The sequence below is a fragment of the Microchirus variegatus genome (assembly GCF_963457635.1).
Source record: "Microchirus variegatus genome assembly, chromosome: 5".
Classification (NCBI taxonomy): Eukaryota; Metazoa; Chordata; class Actinopteri; order Pleuronectiformes; family Soleidae; genus Microchirus; species Microchirus variegatus.
Window position 1 is genome coordinate 18,345,002 of NC_139806.1, and position 22,530 is coordinate 18,367,531.

At 41.2% G+C, this 22,530-nt stretch overlaps 1 protein-coding gene across 2 annotated transcripts in view; it reads right to left on the reverse strand.

Moving 5' to 3' along the window:
• The window catches only part of LOC310927917 (adenylate cyclase type 1-like), a gene marked incomplete at both ends in the record, with an annotated part of 35,106 nt that overhangs the window by 5,286 nt on the left and 7,290 nt on the right, over positions 1-22,530 (reverse strand). For both annotated transcript variants that reach the window (XM_083890342.1, XM_083890341.1), the window contains 8 exons: positions 80-164; positions 272-369; positions 480-680; positions 3,469-3,624; positions 4,694-4,835; positions 5,388-5,546; positions 6,208-6,335; positions 15,536-15,647. In XM_083890342.1, coding sequence (XP_083746468.1) covers positions 80-164; positions 272-369; positions 480-680; positions 3,469-3,624; positions 4,694-4,835; positions 5,388-5,546; positions 6,208-6,335; positions 15,536-15,647 — 1,081 coding nt within the window. The remainder of the gene's footprint in view (positions 1-79; positions 165-271; positions 370-479; positions 681-3,468; positions 3,625-4,693; positions 4,836-5,387; positions 5,547-6,207; positions 6,336-15,535; positions 15,648-22,530) is intronic.

Genomic DNA, 22,530 nt, shown 5'->3' on the forward strand with positions numbered 1-22,530 from the left:
ACAGACAAACACGGAATATCTATCAAAATTTACATAAATAACACATGTAAGGGTGAGAAATGTAAGCGTCTCTCTTTACCTGTACTCTAGTGATATGCAGGTACATGATACAAGCTACTAGGAAACAGATGCAGAAGACGAGGAGGACTAATATCACCGTGCCCCTGAGTGGAGTAAATGAAGATGGAGAGGTTTGTTAGGAAAAAAAATCAAGAATCTGAGCACAGAACAACAATAGTGAGAAGAAGGGGACGCAAATACTTGTACATACTGTGGTATGATGAGAAGATAGACAAGGCCGAACAAGGCAGCTAGGATGAGAGAGAGGACCACTGCGCTGGTGAAGTACTCATCAGGAATCTGGTGGTACTGTGTGTGTGTGACGACAGAGAGCGGATTAGTGAGAAACATTACACCAACGGCGTTCAAGTCAGAGGCCGCGTCCGAAACAAATGGCCGCGTCTAAAGCACACCCTCACCCTCTGCTCACGCTCAGAGCATTTATACATGAGTGTGAGCACGTTAAGGTCAGCCGTGTCCGACTCCGTCTGCCGGGCCTCGATCAGCCTGCCGATGTAGCGGTTGACCCGCGTTCGGGGGCTGCTCTGGATCACTTTAGCCTGGTTCGTGTTGGTACGATTCCTCAGCTTCTGTGGAGCTGTGGTGCGCATGGCTCTCCGCTGTTGGAGAGACAGGAGGGGGGGGGCGGGAAAAAAAGGACATTTTCACTCACGAGGTAGAACTGTAGCAACATTGTACCCTCTGTACTGCTATTATCATATTAGGAACGGGGGGGGTGAAATAAGAGTCAACAATAAACATGGACATCTGGTTATACTTTCAAATTAGGACATTGCCCTGACACTTAACTTAATTACTGAATGCACCCTGCTGGCTCTGAGTGTCTTCAGCAGCCAGAGTGAGCAGCTTTGCAAAACACTGGGCACTGGAGCAAAGCCAGAGAGTTTACATGACAGTATGGATGGTTCTTCATGCTGTGTTTGTGTGTGTGTGTGTACATGTAAGTGAGCATCCTAGCACATCAAAGGGTGAGCAACGATCAACAGAGTGTTTCGTGAGCTCATAACATGATATAAGCACATACAGCTCACTTCCTTCCTTCTTTCCTTCCCCGCACTCAGGGCTTTCTGTCATATGTCCTGCTTCGTTTGCTTTGCTTTAATTCTTCCTTCCTTCCCTGCTTCTCCCATATCCGTGTCCCTCACTGTGTGAAATACAGGGGGGTCTGAGGGGGTTAGAACCCCCTGATTAACATTCAAGACCCCCTGAAAGCCTCAAATGCAAAATTTAAGGGGGGTCTAAACATGTTACAGTAATTGTAATTGGAAACATGTTTTTTTCCTAAAGATTTTTGTAATTTCAGTTTTACATATATGATCTACATACATCATACACTTTGCACGCTTTCTTATCCTTTTTAACCAGACAAAATGTCAATTATTTTATTTCTAATTGTGTATTTGCTGTGGAAAAGGCCCACACAAACCCACATCTGACAGGGAAGATAGCCAATACTGCAGGGTGGCACCTGGGGTAGTGAAACAGTATTGTGCAACAAATGGGAGATGGGGACCCCCTGATTATTAATGGGTATTTCGCACACTGGCGTCCCTCCTTCAACACTTCCTTGTATCCTTCACAACTCCAGTGCATTCCTCTTCTGCTTTCTTGCTTGGATCAAAACCTTCCCTTCTTTCCTTACTGTCTAATATATTTCATATTCCCTGCCTTATCTCTTTGCGTTTGGATTTTACCTTTACCGATAGATGTTTTCTTTTACTTGCTTCCTTGCGTCTCTAAAAAAACTCCCCTATATATTTAATTTTCTACTTCCTTTCTTCCACAAAGTATGTCTTCCTTTCTACACTTCCCTTCCCTGATCTCATACGTCCTTCCCCACCGTTTCATTTCTTCCTTTCCTCCTCAATTCCCTTATTTCACTGTGCCTCAGTCACATTCTCGCCTTGTATTATTTATAAAGCAGCAACACTGTGGCTTGCAGATACTGACGCCCTCTTACATTCCATATTGTGCTCACCATAGTACACATCATGTCGACATGTCTGCTGCACCAAAAAATCCTTTTCATTCATCTCCTGTCCTTACTGCTCCCTGGTCGTGCTGTGACTGCATATGCCATTTCCACATAGTTGAAGTGTGTGGCCTGAATGTAAAATCACCTTTCAGCAGAAGGTGTACATATATGAGACTTAACCTGTCACACCCTTTCTCCCTTTTTTAAAAAAAAATATTACATTTGTCTGTTTTATTTTAATCTACCGCCTGTCTGCGCTGCAAGGACGCTATCACACATAAGAGGAGACAGTAAAATGTGGAAATTATGCTGTTTGAAATTCAAAATCAAAAGCTCTTGACATATATGCTACACTCCAAAACTGGCGGATTGGTTGTGCTAAGCATACACATGCACATACACATTATTATATATGTTTGTCCTGACCTTAACTTTAATGGTAACATGCCTCACAAACTCTTAAGTGATTCTTAACCCTCACATAAATCATTTTGAATGATCTCGCTTGTTGCCACAAAGTATGTAACAGACACAAGCGCGCACGCACACACACACACAAGCACTGCACAGTTGCCAGGCTTCAGGATTTTCTTTCCTGACACACAAGGTCAAATAAGCTCTTTGACATTTAACCAGATTGTCAGTGTCACTGACAGTATATGTAAGGTAAATGGCATGTTGGTCTCGGGCAGCAGCAACACGCTGAGGTCATTATAGCTGATGGGATTGTACACTCGTCTGAACACAACTCAACCTCTACCTTTTTATGGTTTAGTGCACTGCACATCCACTGGGAGCTGTTGAAAGAGTAAGTTCTTAAAGATTTCTGAATTCTCTACGACATTGTCGTAAGTTAATTCAGCTACACATAAACAAGACCTTACTGTATGTAACGTATAGCAAAAGCAACAATTTGGTTTGTGCTAAAAAAAATTCCAAAACTCTGACTGATTAAAGATTCTAAATATGACTAGAAGACTTTTTTGTGCACAAATCATCTACTGTATGTATGTTTAAGGGCCACTTCACCCAAAACATATACAGTCTTTTATTCAGACAGTGGATGGAAGTTGGGATTGAATTTGTCAAAAAAAATTTGATGTCAAAGTCCCTTCCTTCAAAGAAAATAAAAGCTTTACACTGTGATTCTGTCAAGTTTTATGAGTTAAAAGATCTGGGAAAAAAATTTATGAAATAAAAACTGGTCAAATTTGGTCAAATAAAACACAGCAGCATTGTAATGATTTTAAGTTTATTCTTCATTTGACCAGGTGAGATTTTTTTTTTAGATATTTTGCCCTACATGAGCCTCTAGACATTCTGACTGCATAATAATAGCCTGTAGTTATTTAAATCATAGCACAAACACAGATACATCGACAACACAGACACAGAGTATTTATTTATTTTACCTTATCACCGTCCTCGCAGTCCATAACATTGGAGAACGGAATCTCAGCCTTGAACATCTTCCTGCAGTGCATAAGCTGCACGAGTAAGTAGCACACAGTTTTGAACTTCATCTTTTTGGCGGGCTTCACATCCGAAAGAATCAATCCTGGGAATATCTGTCATCAGATAAGACATGGGAACAAGGATTAAATCATGATACCACACACAGTGATATATGTATTATGTAAGGGTCTCTAACTCATGCACAGTCAGTGGATAGTATGCAACACACACAGGTTCAGGAATTTAAAGAGAAAGTGGATGACATGAGGTGGCTCCATCCCTAGGGGGATTTTAATAGTTTCATTACTCTGCAGTCCTCGCTTCTCCTTCGAAACACTATTTTAGAAGATGTAATCAAGATTGAGTATATGTCAAAGGTTTTGAGGAAATGTCTGTGTGGCATTTAGAGGGAAGAAAATGTGTGTTTTGTTTGATAAATGGGAACGTGTGTCCCTAAGCACAAGTAATTAAAGACACTATAGCGGAGAGAGTAGCAGCTCATACAGCACAGCTTAGTAAGGGCACATCTTTCTCTGAGCCATGCCTTTGATGAAGTCTAACCATCAGCTATATTAAGAGGCTTAGCAAAGTCTCCTGCATATCAAAGAAATATACACGCAACTGGGATGCTGCAGGTTCACGTGAGGATCCGTGTGCAACCTATGTGTGAGCCTTATCTCACATAACATGTGAACATGCTGGAAGAAATAATCAAAAGTGAGGAAGATGCCGAACGGATACGGAGAAAACACTGAAATTCTCTCTCCAGCTGCTTGTGGCACATCTGTTAGAGACATGTTTATGTGTATATATAGATAGACACACACTTGTGCTCTGTATGTTTGTGAGACAGTCCTTTATGTTTCAGTCTGTGTGACCCATAAGCTCAACAAGAGGTATTGTAGTTGCACTAGATCACAATGTTTCTGATTTAAAGGATAGTTCTATTCTGGATGCTGGCACAGAGGTAAAGAGAGGCCAAGATAAGCCTGCTTTCCTAACCTATAGCCTACTTTGATCGAACACATACGCACATCAGGTTTGTTAATGTGGATTAGCACACAGCCTATGTATTAGGAGGTTTAGATAAGGACAAGGGCTAATAGAAAGACGGACCATAACACACGTCTGATTCTGAGCTATTGACTGTCATCTCGCTCATGTTCCCGAGTCTAACCTTACCTTCCGTCGGTGAGATGGCACTATAAAGAAGGTTTCAATTTCATGTTTTTGGAGGAAGGCGTTCCTTTCGTGACCGTTTCCAGGCTCCACCTCATAGTCTCCATTTAGGCACTCCAGTGTAGATCTGGTGATGTGGACTTTCCTGTAGAGCAGAGAAACACACCACACGACTACTGATGTGGACTTAAAAGTAGTAGGCATTCAAATTAATTAATTAATTCAAAATTAATAGATAATAAGAAAAATAGACTGTATATTTGAAAAACTGACTGTGGACCTCTGCTTTGTAAAAGGGAAATCTAGGAAGTATTTAGCCACCAGGGGGTTAAAAGAACTCAGTTTGAACGGACGTCTATTTTTCCACTGATTTATAGCAACAGTAAACATTTTCCTGCGGAGTTAAACGTCTCAGTCACTTCTTTCCACTCTTCTCCAGCACACAGTATCAGTTGTGTAAATGATATTCTCATATAGAGGAAAATAGACAATAAAGCACGTCAGTAGGAGCCTCCAAGGGCTCCGATATACGAGTCTTGTTGCAAGTGACATTTGTGAATTTCCAGTTGCAAAAATCATGACTGCATCCATTTTCATAATAGCCTATACGGTACTTTTCAGTGCATCGTTGTATGTAGGAGTCATGAATGCATTGCACATGGCTGTTGTTCATGCGTCTACCAAGTCTAGAACTTACCCAGGTAGCCCTCCAGCCTCCATCACATTGGCCAAGGTCACGTCATTGGACCAAACATCGTATTGCCATTTCCTGAGACCCAGCACTCCGCAGAGCACGCGACCTGTGTGCAAGCCCACACGCATGTTTAGGTTGACCTCAGTGGCCTCTGCCACAGACCTGCAGGAACAGAACACGTGCTGGATCAGAGATAATATATCTATAGCTATAAGGGAATCTATAAATCTATATTAGAGATTAGAAATGACCTAAAAGACATTGGCACTATTTTTTGGTACCACTTGTTTGTTGTCATCAGAACATATTTAAGTGTAATAAGTGAGCTCAGATACAGATGACTGACACAACTCAGAATTTCAGAGAAATGTAAAATGTGTAATTCTAGTATGCTCTGACATAGGAAAACTGATGATCAAAAGAAAACTGCTATGTTGAGCATTTCTGTTGAATCAGCGCGGAGTACAGAGCTTGAGCTTAATTAACAAGCTTCCTGAAAAGTCATGAAAGTATCTGATATAATCTTTTGCTGCATCTCAATCTCCCATTTTCATTGTACGCGAGGCACCTTCAAGCTCAATACAAAAAGCTCTTCTCCCCCCCCTCCGCTACAGGCCTTTCTCTCAGCCAAATGCTGTCAAATGTTCAGTGTTAGAATCCACTCACAGCACACATGGATACTCAGGCTGCAGTTTGGAGGAAATCATGGAGGGAAAAAAATAAAGAAAAACATTTCTTCCAGCCTCTTCGGTGCCTCTCCGGAAGCTCCTTAGATAATTTCATTAATCTACGTTTCAATACATCAACAAATGGCTTCACTTACGTTATGGTGTCAATCATGTCCAGGCCCATCTCCACGCAGCAGTGGGCATGATCTGTCTTCGGTTGGGTCAGTCCAGACACACAGTAATAACAATCCCCCAGGATCTTAATCCTGCGACAGTGGTTCTCCTGTCAACAGAAACAAGTCAGAGAAGAAAGAAGTGAAAAAGAAGCATTCTTACAAGAATGATGAGCCAAAAAAAACCCCTCATAATTTCATCAACAGGTCACAACTATGTGCAAATGCAGGATCTTCTTGCCGCAAAGCCAAGAGTGCTAACCACTACACCAACAATGTGGCCCCGATATTCAAATGTATTAAATCAAATGTTGACAGAAAGAAGGTACCACGACCATCACTAACACATGGATGTACCAACCATATGTATTAAAGGAGACATATTATTAGTTCCCTGGTGTCTTAATGAACATGTCTGTGACATGCTTTGGTCAAAATAAAATAATAAGGATGAAGCACCACAGCAGTTCAATCACCCTGCCCCAAACAGCCCTGTTCAGAACGCTCAGTTTTGAGTGCCTGTCTCTTTAAATGCAAATGAGACACAGGAAACTACGTCAGCGCCACTGAGGCTCCGGCAGCTAACAGCAGTTAGTCAATGTGCCGACTCTAGCAGGCACATTGCCGTCATATATAACATGTATCCACTGGACAGATAAATCCTCTGAGGCTGGAAGTTTGTGTAGAACTCTGTACTGCACTGTGGAGCCAAGAATAGCACTTTAAGTACTTCCCCTCTTCAGGATACTATTGCCCTCGCCTGCACTCTGGCGTTTTTTAGGGAGAAAGCGGAGCTCCGCGAGACAACGTCTCGTTGTGACGTAACAATTACACAGAAGTCAACATTGCGTGTTTTATCTCCTGTTCTTAGACTGAGGCTGGCCACAAAAACATGAGTGAGTCGTCTTATTTCACACTTTGCCGACTCATGGGGCCTCCTCTAGAGCCCCAAGTATTAAAATTATTAAAAAGTTGATTTCAAGGTGACAAAGAGTGGTCCTGTTGCACATAAATGTTAGTTATGGAGGTCTACTTACATATATTAACTTGTTTTTATGGTCAAAAACCTCCTAGTTTCTGTAAATGAGCCGATAGAAATCCTCTTTTCTGACGGTGTATTTCTGCTGCGAGATTTCAGAGTGAACTTTCACCCCCAGAAGATAGAGTCTTGTGATTGGCCAGTCCCTTTATGACTTTGACCCGGAGTCAGACCCAGAGTCAGAAGAGACTGTCGCTCGTGAAACACCTCCACAACGGACGTTATTCTTCTTCTGCGGTTCAATGTACGCAACCGGATGTGCCCGGACTTCCGCCCGGAGCAGGACGATTGGTTGTTCAGGAGAACCGCTGCTTACGTAACTATTACGGGATTTTCAGTGATCTCGTTGAGCCCCGAGATTACAATAAAACACAACGTTCTCAGCAATGGCTGAACTGTTTGTTTTCGAACCGTCAGGGCTTCATAAACAAGATAATGACGCAGATACACACCAAAAAACATCGTTAATAGGAACTTCCGGTCTAGTTCCGCATTAATATAATAATATGCCTCCTTTAATGTTTGGGAACATCCAAGTAGTAAAGGATACTTTTAGTTTACTACAACCCAACAGCCACATAAATCAGGAAATATATATGAAAATAACAAAAAAGGAAAGTATGACAAATATATATAATCATATGCAATAAATGCATTACATTTACATGAATAAAACAACACTGAAATGGTTCCCAAAATGTCATGTTAAATCAACAGATCAGTCTCACTGTAGGGAATAAGATGAGTCATTCTCTCACTTTTTAGGGACAATAAGCAGAGGCATGAAAAGGCGGCTTACGAATATAACCCATTATTAGAGGATATGAGCAACAGACGTTCACTTCACCGGAGAGACTGGGTTACCGCAGACGCCTTCTCATAACCCTTTTTTTTTGTTTCCATGGAGGTAATGGGATCACTGGCCATGCATGTGAAGAGCACAAAGACTCATAATTATGCACATCGGTGGGCACAAGACAAGATGGATGCTCAGATGCGCTATATTTACCATGCAAGTTTGTTGTTGTTGTTGTTGTTTTTTTTTTAAGAGAGAACGAGCAAAGGATTGTTAGGGGCAAATATGAGTAGTTCTACATGCTGTTGTCATGCTTTGAGTGTGTAGGAAATAAAATAGGTACAAACAAAATAGCACTCAGCCGCAATGAAATACAGCAATACAGAGAGAACTATATACTATTCTATCTATCTATCTATTTCCATACGCTGCGACTATGTTTACAATGCACAATATTAGGTGGGCATTCATGCACATTAATTACGCTATGTTCCTACTTTGCTCTTCTCTTAATTTCCTCGTGGGGTAAAAAAACATGATTTATTCTTGTACTCAAATAAATCATTATGAACCCTTAGACCACAGAGCATTTAGGCTGCTTTTTTCCATTACTATGTTTAAACGTACAGTATGTACAGAGGCTATAATATAGCGTGTCTTATATCCTTTTTTTCCCAGCACAATCTAGAGACTCTGATAAAACAAATATGTTCACCAACTAAATAAACACACCTGTGCAAAAAGAACAGAACAAGTTTAAAATCGGATTTAATTTGTGAATTTTGGAAATATATGCCACAGTTACAAGTTTGCTTGGTCGAAAAAATGGTCTGTTTTGTGACTTCTGCACAATTATTGCTACTTTATATCACTACTAAAAATGTAATAAGAAATGAATCATAACTTTGACTCAACAACACATAATAAGACAAGAATTAAAAAAAAATAAATAAATGAATTTTGTAAAGCCTGGATATGTGACCTATAAACACACATCCCCAGGATCTCCATATAAGGAGTTGTCTGTGATTCCCACGGCAATTTACCATACGGCGAGCACTAAGGGTGAAAACTGACAGTGGAATAAGTGCAGTGTTTAAATCTCAGCTTCAAATTAGTTTTTATCTGAAATCCAATGCTGGAAATGCATTCAACGTTCAACAACGTCACTCCTCACTTTCATTACAATAGAAACTCTTTCATTTCAATGTCACAGAAACAAATTTGGGGTCAAAACTGCGGTCACCGTGGCGCCGTAACAGATGGGACTCCAAGGCATTGCTGAAGCTACAGGAAGCAGGGAAAGCCCTGGTACTTACAGAGTCTCCTATACTCTGTACTTTTCCTATGCTAATCTGCAACTGTGAAGGCTTAGGAGCTGATTCAGACCCAAGCAGGATTACCACTGTCATGTGATGCATGTGAAGCATTGTGGGCAATCTGGTTATCAGTGCAGAAGAAAATGGGTAGCAGTATTTTTTTTATATTTTTTTTTTTTCTAAAAGCAAAGTCAGACTGCATTCATTGAAGTCTGAGGTGTTACCAGGCTCCTCACATATACAGTAATCTGCTGCATATGTTTACAGGGGATGCAAATTTGCAACCACTTCAGTGCACAGAAACAAACAGAGAGAGACACAAAAAGAGACAAAGAGAAAAGCACAGGGCGGTAAGGTATTATGGAAAAAAAAGATGAGCCAGCTGAGAGCAGCAGCAGTTCATTTCCTTCAAGTCCTCGAAGGAGAGAGGAGCAGTATTTGATGCAAAGACAAAGATCAGTGCTGTGTACACATTGCTGATGGACTGCAGATTATGGCTTCCACTTCTGTAACTTTGGGGGAGGCTGAAAGGACACAGAGAGACAGAATCTCTGCTTCCTGTTTATCTCTGAATCTGCCCTCTGCTTGGTTTGAATAATGCAGAGTGTAGCAGAACGCAACTCAAAATTATGTTTCCTTGTTCTAACGAAAAGCAATCACTCTGCTTTTTACATTCTGTATTAGGCTATACATATAAAAAACATTGTTCCAATCTGCCGTGGCTGGAAGGATTTCATGTCAACACTTCATCAATATTGGCAGACAGTGATTCATTGCAATGGAGCTCTGTTTAGCAAAATCTTTACAATTTCCCTCAACATTTCCCCCCACTGGAGTTCTCCCAAAGCAAGCGAGCAGTGACTCCTTCCATTATTTTTGTCAGCAGCTCGCTCATTGAATTAATGCAGAATAATTTATGTGCAACACAAATAATGTAACATATCAACACCTCCTCCACACCTCAGCTTGGTGGGTAGGAGTGAGCAGGTGTTAGAGATGTGTGAAGCAAACCTCGATATATTTAACAGACATAGCAAATAACAAGCGTTCAGTGTTGCAAGATCATTTCACGAAAAGCAACAATCGTTAGATTAAAAAAAATGTATGGAAAAAATGGCTTTATGGTGAAATTCTGCAGTGTTGCAGGGATTCACTCTTCAGGTGGAAATTTGTAGAAATCGAGTAAAAATATCTATCTGTAAAGCAAGTTGTGTCTGTGTGTCTGTGACGGGCATATCTCGCTGACCGTGAGTCAGATCGCCCTAAGACTTTGGATAATGGGTTGAGCATGGCCTGATGGTGTGCATCCTTGATTTTCACGTTTTTGGAGTAATTTTAGTTTTCGCTGATTTAGCACGCTACACTTTCGGTGATTTATGACGCTGCAACACGCAGGGGGCGCCGTCTGGATTGTCAGAGAGTCAACAGCAGGTAGGCAGGAGCATGGAGGTGGGAGTGAAGAGGCTGTCCTCATGGTGGGTGACACATTTTCACATGGTGTCCATTCATGCGGCTAACTTGGCAAACCTGTTTCCAAAGGTAAGCTAGCGAGGCTACGATTAGCATTAGCTTAGCTAGCTGTTTTGTGGGGGTCGTACCTATGTTCCCCGGGTCCTATGTTCCCCGTTTTTCCCAAAAAAGGTCCACTTTGTATGTGACAGGGGAACATAGGACCCTTTTTTTGAAAAAGGGTAGGGTTAGGATTAGGGTTAGAGAAAGGGTCCTATGTTCCCCCGTCACATACAAAGCGGGGAACATAGGACCCGGAGAACATAGATACGGTCCCGTTTTGTGACTGTCAGGCACGCTGGAATCTCTTTACAATGCGTATTTGATTTGCGTTGTGCCGAATGAGGTTGCAAAGTGTTTATGTTAGCCTTTACATTTCTTATCATGCATTAGCATAAGCTCCCACTATAGGAATACATACTTCGTACAGGCACTGCACTAGTAAAATGGTAAAATGGTAATGGTAAAACAACAAACCGTAACTATGGGATTTACGACCCATAGGTACATTTTTAATATAGGCGCCCCCTAGTGGTAGTAGCATTAATATGTGTCGTCAACAAGTAGCTTTGATTCGGTGTCCACTACCTGTTAGCATGTTAGTTAAAGCATTGTTCTTCGACATGGGTTTGATTCCCCACTGTTACACACAATACTGCCAAGCCCTGTCTTTTTTTAGCCCTAACCTGACTAACAGTTGAACAATACCTGTGCGCTAAAAACATACCTATGGGTCGTATTCAGTTGTTGGCCCAAAAAGACCCATGGTGCCGTTTCAGATGGAGGACAGGTTGTTTTATTTATATAGCCCAACATAACACACTCCAACTCAAAGGGCTTTACAGTCTGTACAGCAAGTGACACCCTCAGTACCCTTAGACCCTCACATCGAGTGGGGAAAACTATAAAAACAATGTGAGAAAATTCAAGAAAAGCCACAGAGGAGGGATCTCTAGGATCCTATGGACATACATACATACAGTATGTGTCTCATGTACAGAGACAAGTTCAGAAACAGAAACTAAAGAGAGGCAGATGGTCACAGTAACCGCAGCTCATGTTTCTGATTCTCTGGATATTAATGATCAGGACTGGAAACAAAGAGCTTTTTCCTCCTTTTAAAGTGTCTTTAAGTTGCAGTCACTGCATTAGTTTCAATCACTGTGGTTCTTTTACTCTCTTTTTTCCCCTCAATCAAGAACCCAAGCTGCTTTGTGCTTTTGCTGCAATCCACAGTTTTTGGCACGGGATCTGTGAGTAATCCTTACACCTGCACATGAGGCAAACTCAAACAGTATTATTTGAACTGTGATAACACCCAGACTGTAGTTTATGAGCGCCAGCCATCAGAATCTAAAAATAATACAATTTAACATATTAACCAGTTGTAATACGTCTGTGTGATTTTATTACTGGCATGAGATTTTGTGTTAACTTATCTGAGTGTTTCGAGGGATAATTTGGTTCCTCATGATAAGAAAAAGTGAGATTGCATCTCAGGGTATGCATTATTAAATTATTTTTTATGGTTCTTACAACGTTTAAATGTGAAATTCTGACAAATGATTATCAGAAATGCCCTTGAATGAATTGTTATCCTCTCAAACATAGTGTGGGAAAAGTGCAACGAGACTTTGAATGGACTTAAGTGTGCTGCACGTGTGATGCAGGCTGTTTTAAAATGTCATAAGTGAGAGAAAAAGGGGAAATTCTGACTTGTTGAGGATGTAGGAGATAGTAGATGGATACATCACTGAGCCATCCTAAAAATGGAAACCTGACAGAGGCACAGTGCTGAGAACCATGGGGCATAAAAGACGCAGTTGAGGGAAGTAGGCTGCTGCATGTCAATCAACAAGCTGAGAGACAAGGAGTGGGGGAGTTTGAAAGCTGTGATGCAGGGAGGTGTTGTGAGAGGAGAGAAAAGACAGACAAGAATGAAAAGCTTTGTGGATCTCTGCCATGGAAACAGCACATGCACGCATGCATACATGCATGCATGCACACACGCACGCCAACTTTACACACACACACACTGCACACACACATCCAGAAGCGATCTATTAGTGTATAAATTCTGCCACCGCAAAATGGAATATAAAGCATCACGCGGCTTTGTTACATCACAAAAAACAATCAATTCATCACAACAGAAACAGTCGTTCCCGGATCTGGACAGATTGTTGGAAACAGTCAGAGAGAGGAAGTGTTTACAGAGTGGGGGGAGAGAGAGAGGGACAGATGACGAGCAGTTGGTGTGTCAGTTTACGCTCTTGTTATCGTTCACTTGCTCTATTGAGGATCAAATACTGTTATTGTGAACCTGTGCTTTGCAAATCTGTAATGGCAAACTAAATCAAATCAAAACAAAAGAAAAAGGAAAAACTTTGTTTTCCCGAAAAATGACTGTGTATCAGTCTGGTTTGAGGGGGGTGATAAGATTTGTTTGCACCCCACGTCTTCTGTCTCAGTGCCAGTCGGCAAAGCCTCAGCCTGGTGGTGAAGAGTTATAATTACTCTCAGCTTGTGTCCTTATCTTGTGGGTGGTGGGAATCAAATGGCAAATACTGATCAGTGTGAAAGAGTCTCCTATAAATTTAAATTTGACACCTTTGCACTTGTTTTCGGTTTGATCGTACAGTACATACTAACTTTGCATGAAAGAGTATTCCCGTCTGCACAGAGGACTACATTGATTGATTTGTTTAAGTGCCCAGCTTATTAGACACCACAAACAGGATACAAAGATGCCCACGAAGCATTAAAGTGAATACAGTATTCTCTTCCCTATTAAACCACACATTTTCTATAAGTCTGGCTATAAGGCATCAATCTCGTTCTTTAATAACCAATCGCAACGCATCACAATTCACATTTCACTGGACTGCAAAAAAACACATCTTTAAGACCCTGGCTCTTGCTGAACTTGGCTACCGCTGCCAAAATTAAAATTCATGCATCAACAAGGACCCGCGGCACTTTGTGGTATTTCTTTTTTTTTTTCATTACTGACCATTACCTTCGCAAGACTAATGTATATTGGTATATCCCTCTGGGTAAGGCATATCTACTTGAAACACATGACACGCAAGAGCATACGTACTGTAGACGACTGTGTCAGTCAAAAATAAGAATTTTTCACAAGTCACACCGATTAATTCCTCTTTTAAAAATTAATGAAACTTGAAAGCAGGAGAGTAGAGTAGAGGAGAGGAAAGGAAAGGAAAGGAAAGGAAAGGAAAGGAAAGGAAAGGAAAGGAAAGGAAAGGAAAGGAAAGGAAAGGAAAGGAAAGGAAAGGAAAGGAAATGAAGGATTGTTCTTCTCCACCAGCAGCACTTCAGAAGAACACTGCGTTCCTGGCCCACTTCCCATGCAGCTTGACGAGTCTAAAGAGTGGACAGGTGGTGTGGGGATGGTGCTGGAATGGTATAATGAGACTATAACCAGTGGCCATGTGGCATCGCCCGCTCTTCATATGGAACGACAAGAGTCTGCGTGGCCACAGTGACCACAGCTATGAGTTGGTGATGGTGCCACTTCCTGCCAAAGTGGATTAGAATGAGTGGGCCTTTGGGTCAGGGTAAAGGCTAGAACATTTAATGACATGTTTCAATGCTGGGGGCAGCCTTTCAGTGAAACATGAGGCTCGGTGCCAAACAACCAAGTGGAAATTGGAATGATCAGGTGTAACTAAAAGAATCACAAAGGCACACAAAAACTGAAGACAGCATCTCTTCAAAGCCTTTAGAACATGAAAATCACGCTTATCGTCTGTAGTCAAACATGGCATTGATCCAAAATTAACAATATCTCTTTTTTTTGGTTCTAATTTTGTCCAGGGTAAACAAACAAGTTTAAAATAGATCCTCTCAAAAGCAAAATGAAAACTTCTATGACAGTAAAACGGGGTTAGTTGTAATCCGATGGATTAGTGGATTTAACAAGGGCATGTGGCTGGTGTAAGTAATAGAGGCCAGACTGGACAATGTGCGGGGGTTCACCAAACTTAACACCCTGGACACAATACATTTTTGGAGGGACATGTTAATTCTGATTCTGGATTATTTTCCTAATTTATTTAAGTACCTCGTCTTGGACTATGGGTGGAAAATAGCAACTGTGCTGAAACTGAGCACAGCAAATGAATGTTTCTTTGTGCATTGTTCTTGCAAAAGATACAGCTATTGTCATAGATATGAGTAAAAACAAGCCAAGGAGACAGTTGACGGTGGTGTCAACAGCATCACATTTCAGAGTGTCAGCAGTTGAGAGGATTTTCAGCACTGAAATCACAAAGAGTGAAATAATGACAGATGGGCAAGCTGAAATCTTTTCCACACGCCAACCAGGAAAGACTGGGATGAGTGCAACTTAGTGGCCTCTTCATTCAGTTCATTCATGCGGCCAGAGTGGAGGCGAGGTTTTGCCCAGGGTAAATCTGGACTAGATTAAAGAGGCCTGTCAACTCTTTCTCAAATGAAGCGCTGGATAATCACATTAAGCATCATATGGGCCTTCAGTATTCTCTGTGACATTATGCTAAGCTAGGACTACAGTGGCATGTGCCGGCAGCCTGTGGCCAGAGCAGGACAAGCAACCCAAAATTGAATGTTACCGAGGAATATTTGATCGAGGAAGGGACTCACCGTGGCGAGCTCGTCAAACTTTCCAAACAGCTCGTTGAGCAGTTTAACCAGTTCCTGCGCCGTGCACTGGGAGGCCAGGCTGGTGAAACCAACTATATCTGCAAAGAGGATGCTGTCAGAGAGGAAGAAAAGAAGCGAATGAGTCAATGCAGGTTATTTATAGCGGTGTGTTATACTGTATAAACCAAAACAAGATTATTGAGTGCCTGATCAGATTAGCGCCGAGGAATTTGTTTTAAACGATATTCAGGAAGCCTCAGCCAAAGTCAATTTGAACGTTCTCATTGGATAATGTGTTTGCAGCAAACTAATCAAACAGTGAAATTAATGACCTGTAGCAGGAGTTTTAAAAAAAAAGGTGTGTGTGGAAGAGAGCGAAGAGGGGAGAGAGAGAGCCTGTTCTCTCTCTCTCTCTAACTGACAGGCAGCATAGTCGAGCAGAGCAAACTCAAAATAGAAATGAGAGCATTCTCACAGGGATTGGGATGGAGACACGTCCTGTTAGGAGCTGGAGAGCAGCCATTCTTAGAAATAATGCAGCCATCAAGGTGCTGTCAACCTCTCGGGGTGAACTGTTCTCTTCAGACAGTTGGCATATCAGACTAAAAGTGCCTGAGGTTTAAAATTTTACTTTAAGTAATTCAGCATATCGAAACTGACTTGACTTTTTCATTCATAAGTGGAGGAACGTATTAATACTTGTTGTCAACCGTGTCATGCAGTTTTGGTTCTGAGTGATAGTCATTTGGTCAGAGGATGGGCAGTGAATAATTTGATGATGTCGTCTTTGGGCCAAGAGAGTGCTGCCAATGTGGAAGTGTTAAACCTGGTATTTTCTTAAATAGCCACCAGGGGACATGTACTGTAAGATAATACCATCCATCCATCCACTGTCTACCGGTTTATCCTCCACATCCACAAATCAAGCTGACATTGGGTGAAATGTGGGGTACACCCTGGACAGGCTGCCAGTCCATCTTAGAGACAAACCATTCACTCTCACACTCACATCTTTTGACAATTTCGAGCGTCCATCTGCAAGTTTTTGGACTGTTGGTGGAAGCCTGAGTACCGGGAGTCAACCCACGCACACAAGTGCAAACTCCATGCAGAAAGGCCCTTGTTCTGATGCAGGGAAACAGTGCTAACCGCTACTCCACCATGTGGCCTGAGGACAACTCCACTGGTTTTAAAAAGATGACTGTTTTTTGTATGTCTAAGGAAAAAGTGACTGCACTTATCACTTGATTTATTGTGTCCATAAAACATTCTTTTTCCGGTTTAGTTTCAGGTCCTCTTCAACCCAACACAGCATGACATCCATTTTTTAAAAACTTTGGCCCCATTTAGAGTGAAATTAAAAATTGAAAAGTTATCTTTTATATGCACTTTAGGCAAGGGCCTTGTTTTATGAAGGCAACCATCTCGCACTGCCATGTTTGTGGTATGAGCAGACAACCATTGCAGAGGTGTCCTTTGTTTAGTAGAATATTCAGTCTCACCTTTAGATGTCACTAATTCTGACTCACTAAACCTTTAAGACAAGGCTATGGTGTGGTTGACAGCTGCTCTCAGTAAGCTCTAACATGCTCTTCTTCCCCAGTTTCACCCTTGTCTTGGTGCTGCCCACGAAATTGCAACAACGGGGCTTCAAAATAATTATAGGACTACCTGTGACCCATTACTTTCCATACATCCATCCATCTTCTACCGCTTTATCCTCCACGTGAGGGTCACGGGATGAGATGTGCCAATCTCAGCTGACATAGGGCGATAGGTAGGGTACACCATGGACAGACCGCCAGTCCATCACAGGGAAACACATATATAGAGACAAAGAACCATCCACTCTCACACTCATGGTCAATTTAGAGCGTCCCATTGACCTAATCCCCAACTCCGAATGTCTTTGGACTGTGGGAGGAAACTGGAGAACCTGAAGAAAATCCATTCCCCCCCGGGGAGAACATGCAAACTCCATGCAGGAAGGCCCTTGATCCAAAAGCAAGAGTGCAAACCACTACACCAACTGTGTGGCACTTTAGTTTTCCACATAATGGAAAGACAGCTAACAGCTCAGTCGGTTTTAATAAATAACAAAACATATATTCAAACTTTGCACAGAGGAGTTTCTGTGCTGTATAAGATTTTGACTGAGAATGTGCCCTGGAGGGAAAGGTTACTCTTAATTTCTTAATGTCTTAATTTAGAACAGTGAGGGGGATTAGCCATCAATCTCTGACTGTCCTGAACAACTTGCATGTCTGCAGCCCTCGCGCTCATGCCAGGCTGCTGTCTTCATGTGGGCTGGAGTGTTCACAGAGTGACAGAGTGCTGGATCTGTGAGGTGGAAGGGGGGGGGGGGGTAGAGCTGCTAAATGTCAGTTTTTTTCACAGATGTCTCTGTGATGAGGGGCATTGGACTTGTTTCAATCTGCAAACAAGTGTGGGTAACAAAATATTCAGTGCATTCAATTGTGTGTGTGTGTGTGTGCGAGAGTAAACTAAGTGAAGTATAATTCACTTAAACTGTGAAAAAAAAGGGCTGATCTTAAAGCGGTAATTGTTTTTCAAGATCAGTGGCCACAAAAAAACCTGGATAAATAGCTAATTTATTTGGAGTTATCTGCCTACACAACACATGCCCAGTTATTAAATCCCTTGAGGTAACACGAGTTATTTTGCTTCTCGACTGCTCTGGACACAAAGCCAAAACCATTGCAGCTCTTACTGTTAATTGTTTTAAACAAAGCATCTAAAAAGTGAAACTGCTGATCACCTGTATTTCTCTCGCTTTGAAGGACTGAAAAGGTAAGAAGTTGAGTGTAAAAGCAAACATCGCTTCCATCCGATCCATTTGTAACAATCATTCAGGAGTAGTTGAATATATTAGGTGTCAGCTCAGGTTTTCTTTTTAAAGATTTGAATTACCACCGCCTCAATGAACTTCTCACATAAAAAAAAACTCTCTAAAACCATGCTGTCATATTTGGAACCACTCACTTATGACTGGTGGCTATTTAGGGGAGTTGACTCGTTTATTTGTGGCAAACAATTTCAGATTCCTGATTTTTTTTTTAAGTAAAACTTCAATGTCTGTCCAAAGCAATATGTGTACAGTATGTTCCATCCCACTGCGACGTGATGACAGGACTGTGTGACGACTTGGGGACAAATGGACTGGAGGACATTCTGGATAACAAACAACCCGACGCACCCGTTTGTATTTGCGACTGCACGTGAACCTGACATGATGTGCCGCACGGAGGAGTCAGTTGAGTGCATGGTGCCAATGCCTTGTGCGACCTCATGTGAACTTCAGCACAGTCGGTTATTTTTGGCTGTGTTTACCTCATTTCACCCACAGGTACTTCACAGCATGTGCGCTCTGCGTTCCATTCAAAGACAAGGTCAGCTTTGTAGTGTACCACTGAAGATATAGTGGGACCAGCAACCTCAGTTTGTCAAAGAAACTATTACGGTGACATTGTCTGTAAACTCTTTCTGCGTGCCAAAAGAGGCTGGTAATAATGCTTAAATGAATGTGGGAGATATAAAAAAGTGGTAGTAATGCAATTTATGGATGGCAAAAAAGTGTTGCAACTTGTTCTCCGTTACAGAAAGATAAAGAATAAAATGGGAGAAGTAACTAAGACACAAGGGATAGGGCAAGATGGAGGATCCAGGATCCAGGCACAGGCAGACTGTGGTGCAATGGTAGCACGTCAGACACCAGATCGTAAATATTCCCCATGTGCTTGCAGTGTTTTGTCGCATTTACACACACACACCTTAATTAAATCAGTGAGGTTTGTGTATGTAGGTTATTGTATCTGCATAAAATAGAGTGTACAGTTGTGTAAAAAAAAAATTCCCAGCCACAGCTCTAAGTTACTCCAGCCTCTACTCACGACTCACAGGTCAAGACCTCAATCCCAACTCAAGCTTCTGACTCATTAAACTCAATGTCAGACAAATCGCCGCACTTAAGCATTTAAAAGCCATGCATGATTGTTCCTGTGGTAACTAGAACTTATCTAATATCTAATATTGTTTAATTCAAACTCCCTCAAACTCTCATTCAGAATGTCCTCTCCAACGGAACATATTTGAGGAAAGTTATTCCCCCATTGATGATAATCTCCCCTTTCCCTCTGTGGGAGGCATTACCGCCAGCTAATTTGGCAAATGTGATTCGGATTTAATCACATAGCAGAGGACACAAGCCATGTGGCAACTGATAGGTTAAGTTTTGGATGGGTCCCTGTGGAGCTGCAGTGTGTGGGCAGAGGATGTGCTGATGTCTGGACAATAAATGTGGGTAACGCAGAGGAGAATGCAAGGTGCCAACAACATTTTACATTGCTAGGTTTACTTCTTTTGAGTGAATTAGCATCTATGAAGAGTATGAAAACTGCTGGCAAGAAGTCAGTTGATCAGTTTTTTTTGCAGGTTCAAGAGTTGTTCCAAATTATCCTCACAGCATATTCATATTCAATCATAAGTATACAACAAAAACAACAATGGTCCCAGCCCTGAGCCCTGGGGAACCCCACACTCAATATTTAGCAGTTGTGAATTGACATGATTGATTTCTTTATATTGTTTTCCTTTCTTTTGTAACTGTTTAGCTAAAGATCAGTGTAATAGAAGAGACTAATTCACTAAATGGTTTATGTCCAGAATACATTCACCTCCTCGGACTCTGAGATCTACTGATTCAGGTCAGATAGTCGAGCCCAGATTTCAAATCAAATATGGCAAAGCAGCATTTCAATGTGAATATTTTTAAATCCAGGTTAAAAACCACTTATTGTCTCATAATATGCTTATGACTGAGCATTTTATATCTACTGCACTTGATATTATATTAACAATTTATTTATTAATTTCAGAGAAAATTATTGTTTTATGCTACGCTCATCTCCATTTCAGTCCAGCTTTTTGTTTTCTTTTTTTCTATTTCAAATTTTAAATGTTATTTTGTTTTCAAGGTAAGCAAATTGAGTTACCTTGTGTATAAAATGTGCTATACAAATAAACATGCCTTGCCTTGCCTAGCAAAGTGCTACTCCTCTGATTCCACATTTTTTTAAGGAGTACAATTACAAAAGCACACATAATGAAAATGTGTGTGAATTAAACAAGGTGTATAGCTGATTATTAATGAAAAAGCTCTTTATATTAAAGAGAAACGTGACAGTAAATAATGCAGGCTCATAATAATTAATGACTGTTTTTACATCATGAATTATATGAATAATAAAAATGCTTTATCAATGAAACAATTATATCTTTGACAGGTCAAAGTCAATATCAGCATGGGGTTCTGGGATTTTTAATATTACACATTCTGTATCTTGTTAAACAAACCTCAGATTTGACACTTTGGAGTCATATTCCTTTCTTACTGACTGATTGCTACAATATCTCCGAGGCTGGAATGTTAATCAGATCAAACACTGCCCACAGCCTCAGAACATAATGAAGTAAACCCTACGTAAACTGTGCACTGTTTACTTTCTAATTACAGTCCAGCCCAATCACATAAATCACATCTGCATCCAGTCTAGATCGCGCTCAAAGGGTGGCGCTATCTGAAAGAGTCTGAGGCACAAAGGCAATCAGCAGAGCTCCACCGAGAGGTGTCCATATTTAAACACTGCACGTAAACACACACAAACACACGTTTGTGCAGCTACTCTTTTGAGGACACTGCATTGACTTCCACTCTGAGAAGATGTTGCTCTGTGTTTTTGCCCTGTCGATGGTTTACGCCGTCTTTCACCCTATGTCAGCTGGCTCCAACCCCCTGTGACACTCATGTGGAGGATAAAGCTGTAGACAATGAATGAATGAATGAATGAATGAATGAATGAATGAATAATGTGGTCTTCCACCACTGTGCTGCAGTCACCATGTCCTTTTTTTGCCTCCATACTTGCCCTTCCTGAACCACATCAAGTGGGTTTTTTTCCCCCTCCATGTGGAGGTGGAAGGTTTATGACCACTCTCCACATGACAAGCTGTCCTTGCTGGGCGCCATGAATGCAAGTAGCAGATATATTTTGTCCTGAATCCTGCCAGGATTTGATTTGATATTCTAAAAGACTCTTCCCAAGGTGGATTGCCAAGGAAGATATAATATGTGATGTTGATAAAAAAAAAAAAAACGTGGCCAACATGTTGTGTTGTTCATTCTACCCCAAGTCCTGTAAATCACCATGAAAAGATATATAAAGCAAAAATGTAAACTGTTGCATTGATGATTGGTTCTTGGTACAAAATACAATCATTTAAACAGTCAACGTTCTGTACTAAAACACAAACTTCAGAAAAATCTACTTTAAAAATAACGTGTTGCATGTAATGCTCGCTGCAGTATTTTGTGTTGAGAGTGACAGTGTAGTGTTTGCTTCCTGAGACTCTTATTTTGAGACATGTATGATGTTGTTTGTTGGTGAAATAAACTGTTAAGATAAGATGAATGAAATGGTAATGCAGACGATATGAAGATTTTTGAAAATGTAACAAAACTGTAATGATTAATCCTAAAAGGACTCATATTATACCCTATTTCTCCAAGTGAACCTAGTTCCCTGGTGTCCCGTGAACATGTCTGTGACATGCTTTGGTCAAAATACCATAAGAATGAAGCACCACAGCAGTTCAATCACCCTGCCAATACAGCCCTGTTCAGAGCGCTCTGTTTAGTAGTATCTCTTTAGGTCCACCTTAAAGGTCCACCTTAAAAAAAGTAAAACGAAACTTAAGGAACAGGAAATGACATCAGCCACAGAGGCTACTGGGAGCTAACAGCAGTTAGCATTTGGAAAAGTGATCATTTGCAGGCTCTAGCAGGCACATTGCTGTCATATATAACATGTATCCACTGGACAGATAAATCCTCTGAGGCTGGAAGTTTGTGTAGGACTCTGTGCTGCACTGTGGAGCCAAGAATAGAACATTTCGCAGACTTTGTGGACTTCCAGGTT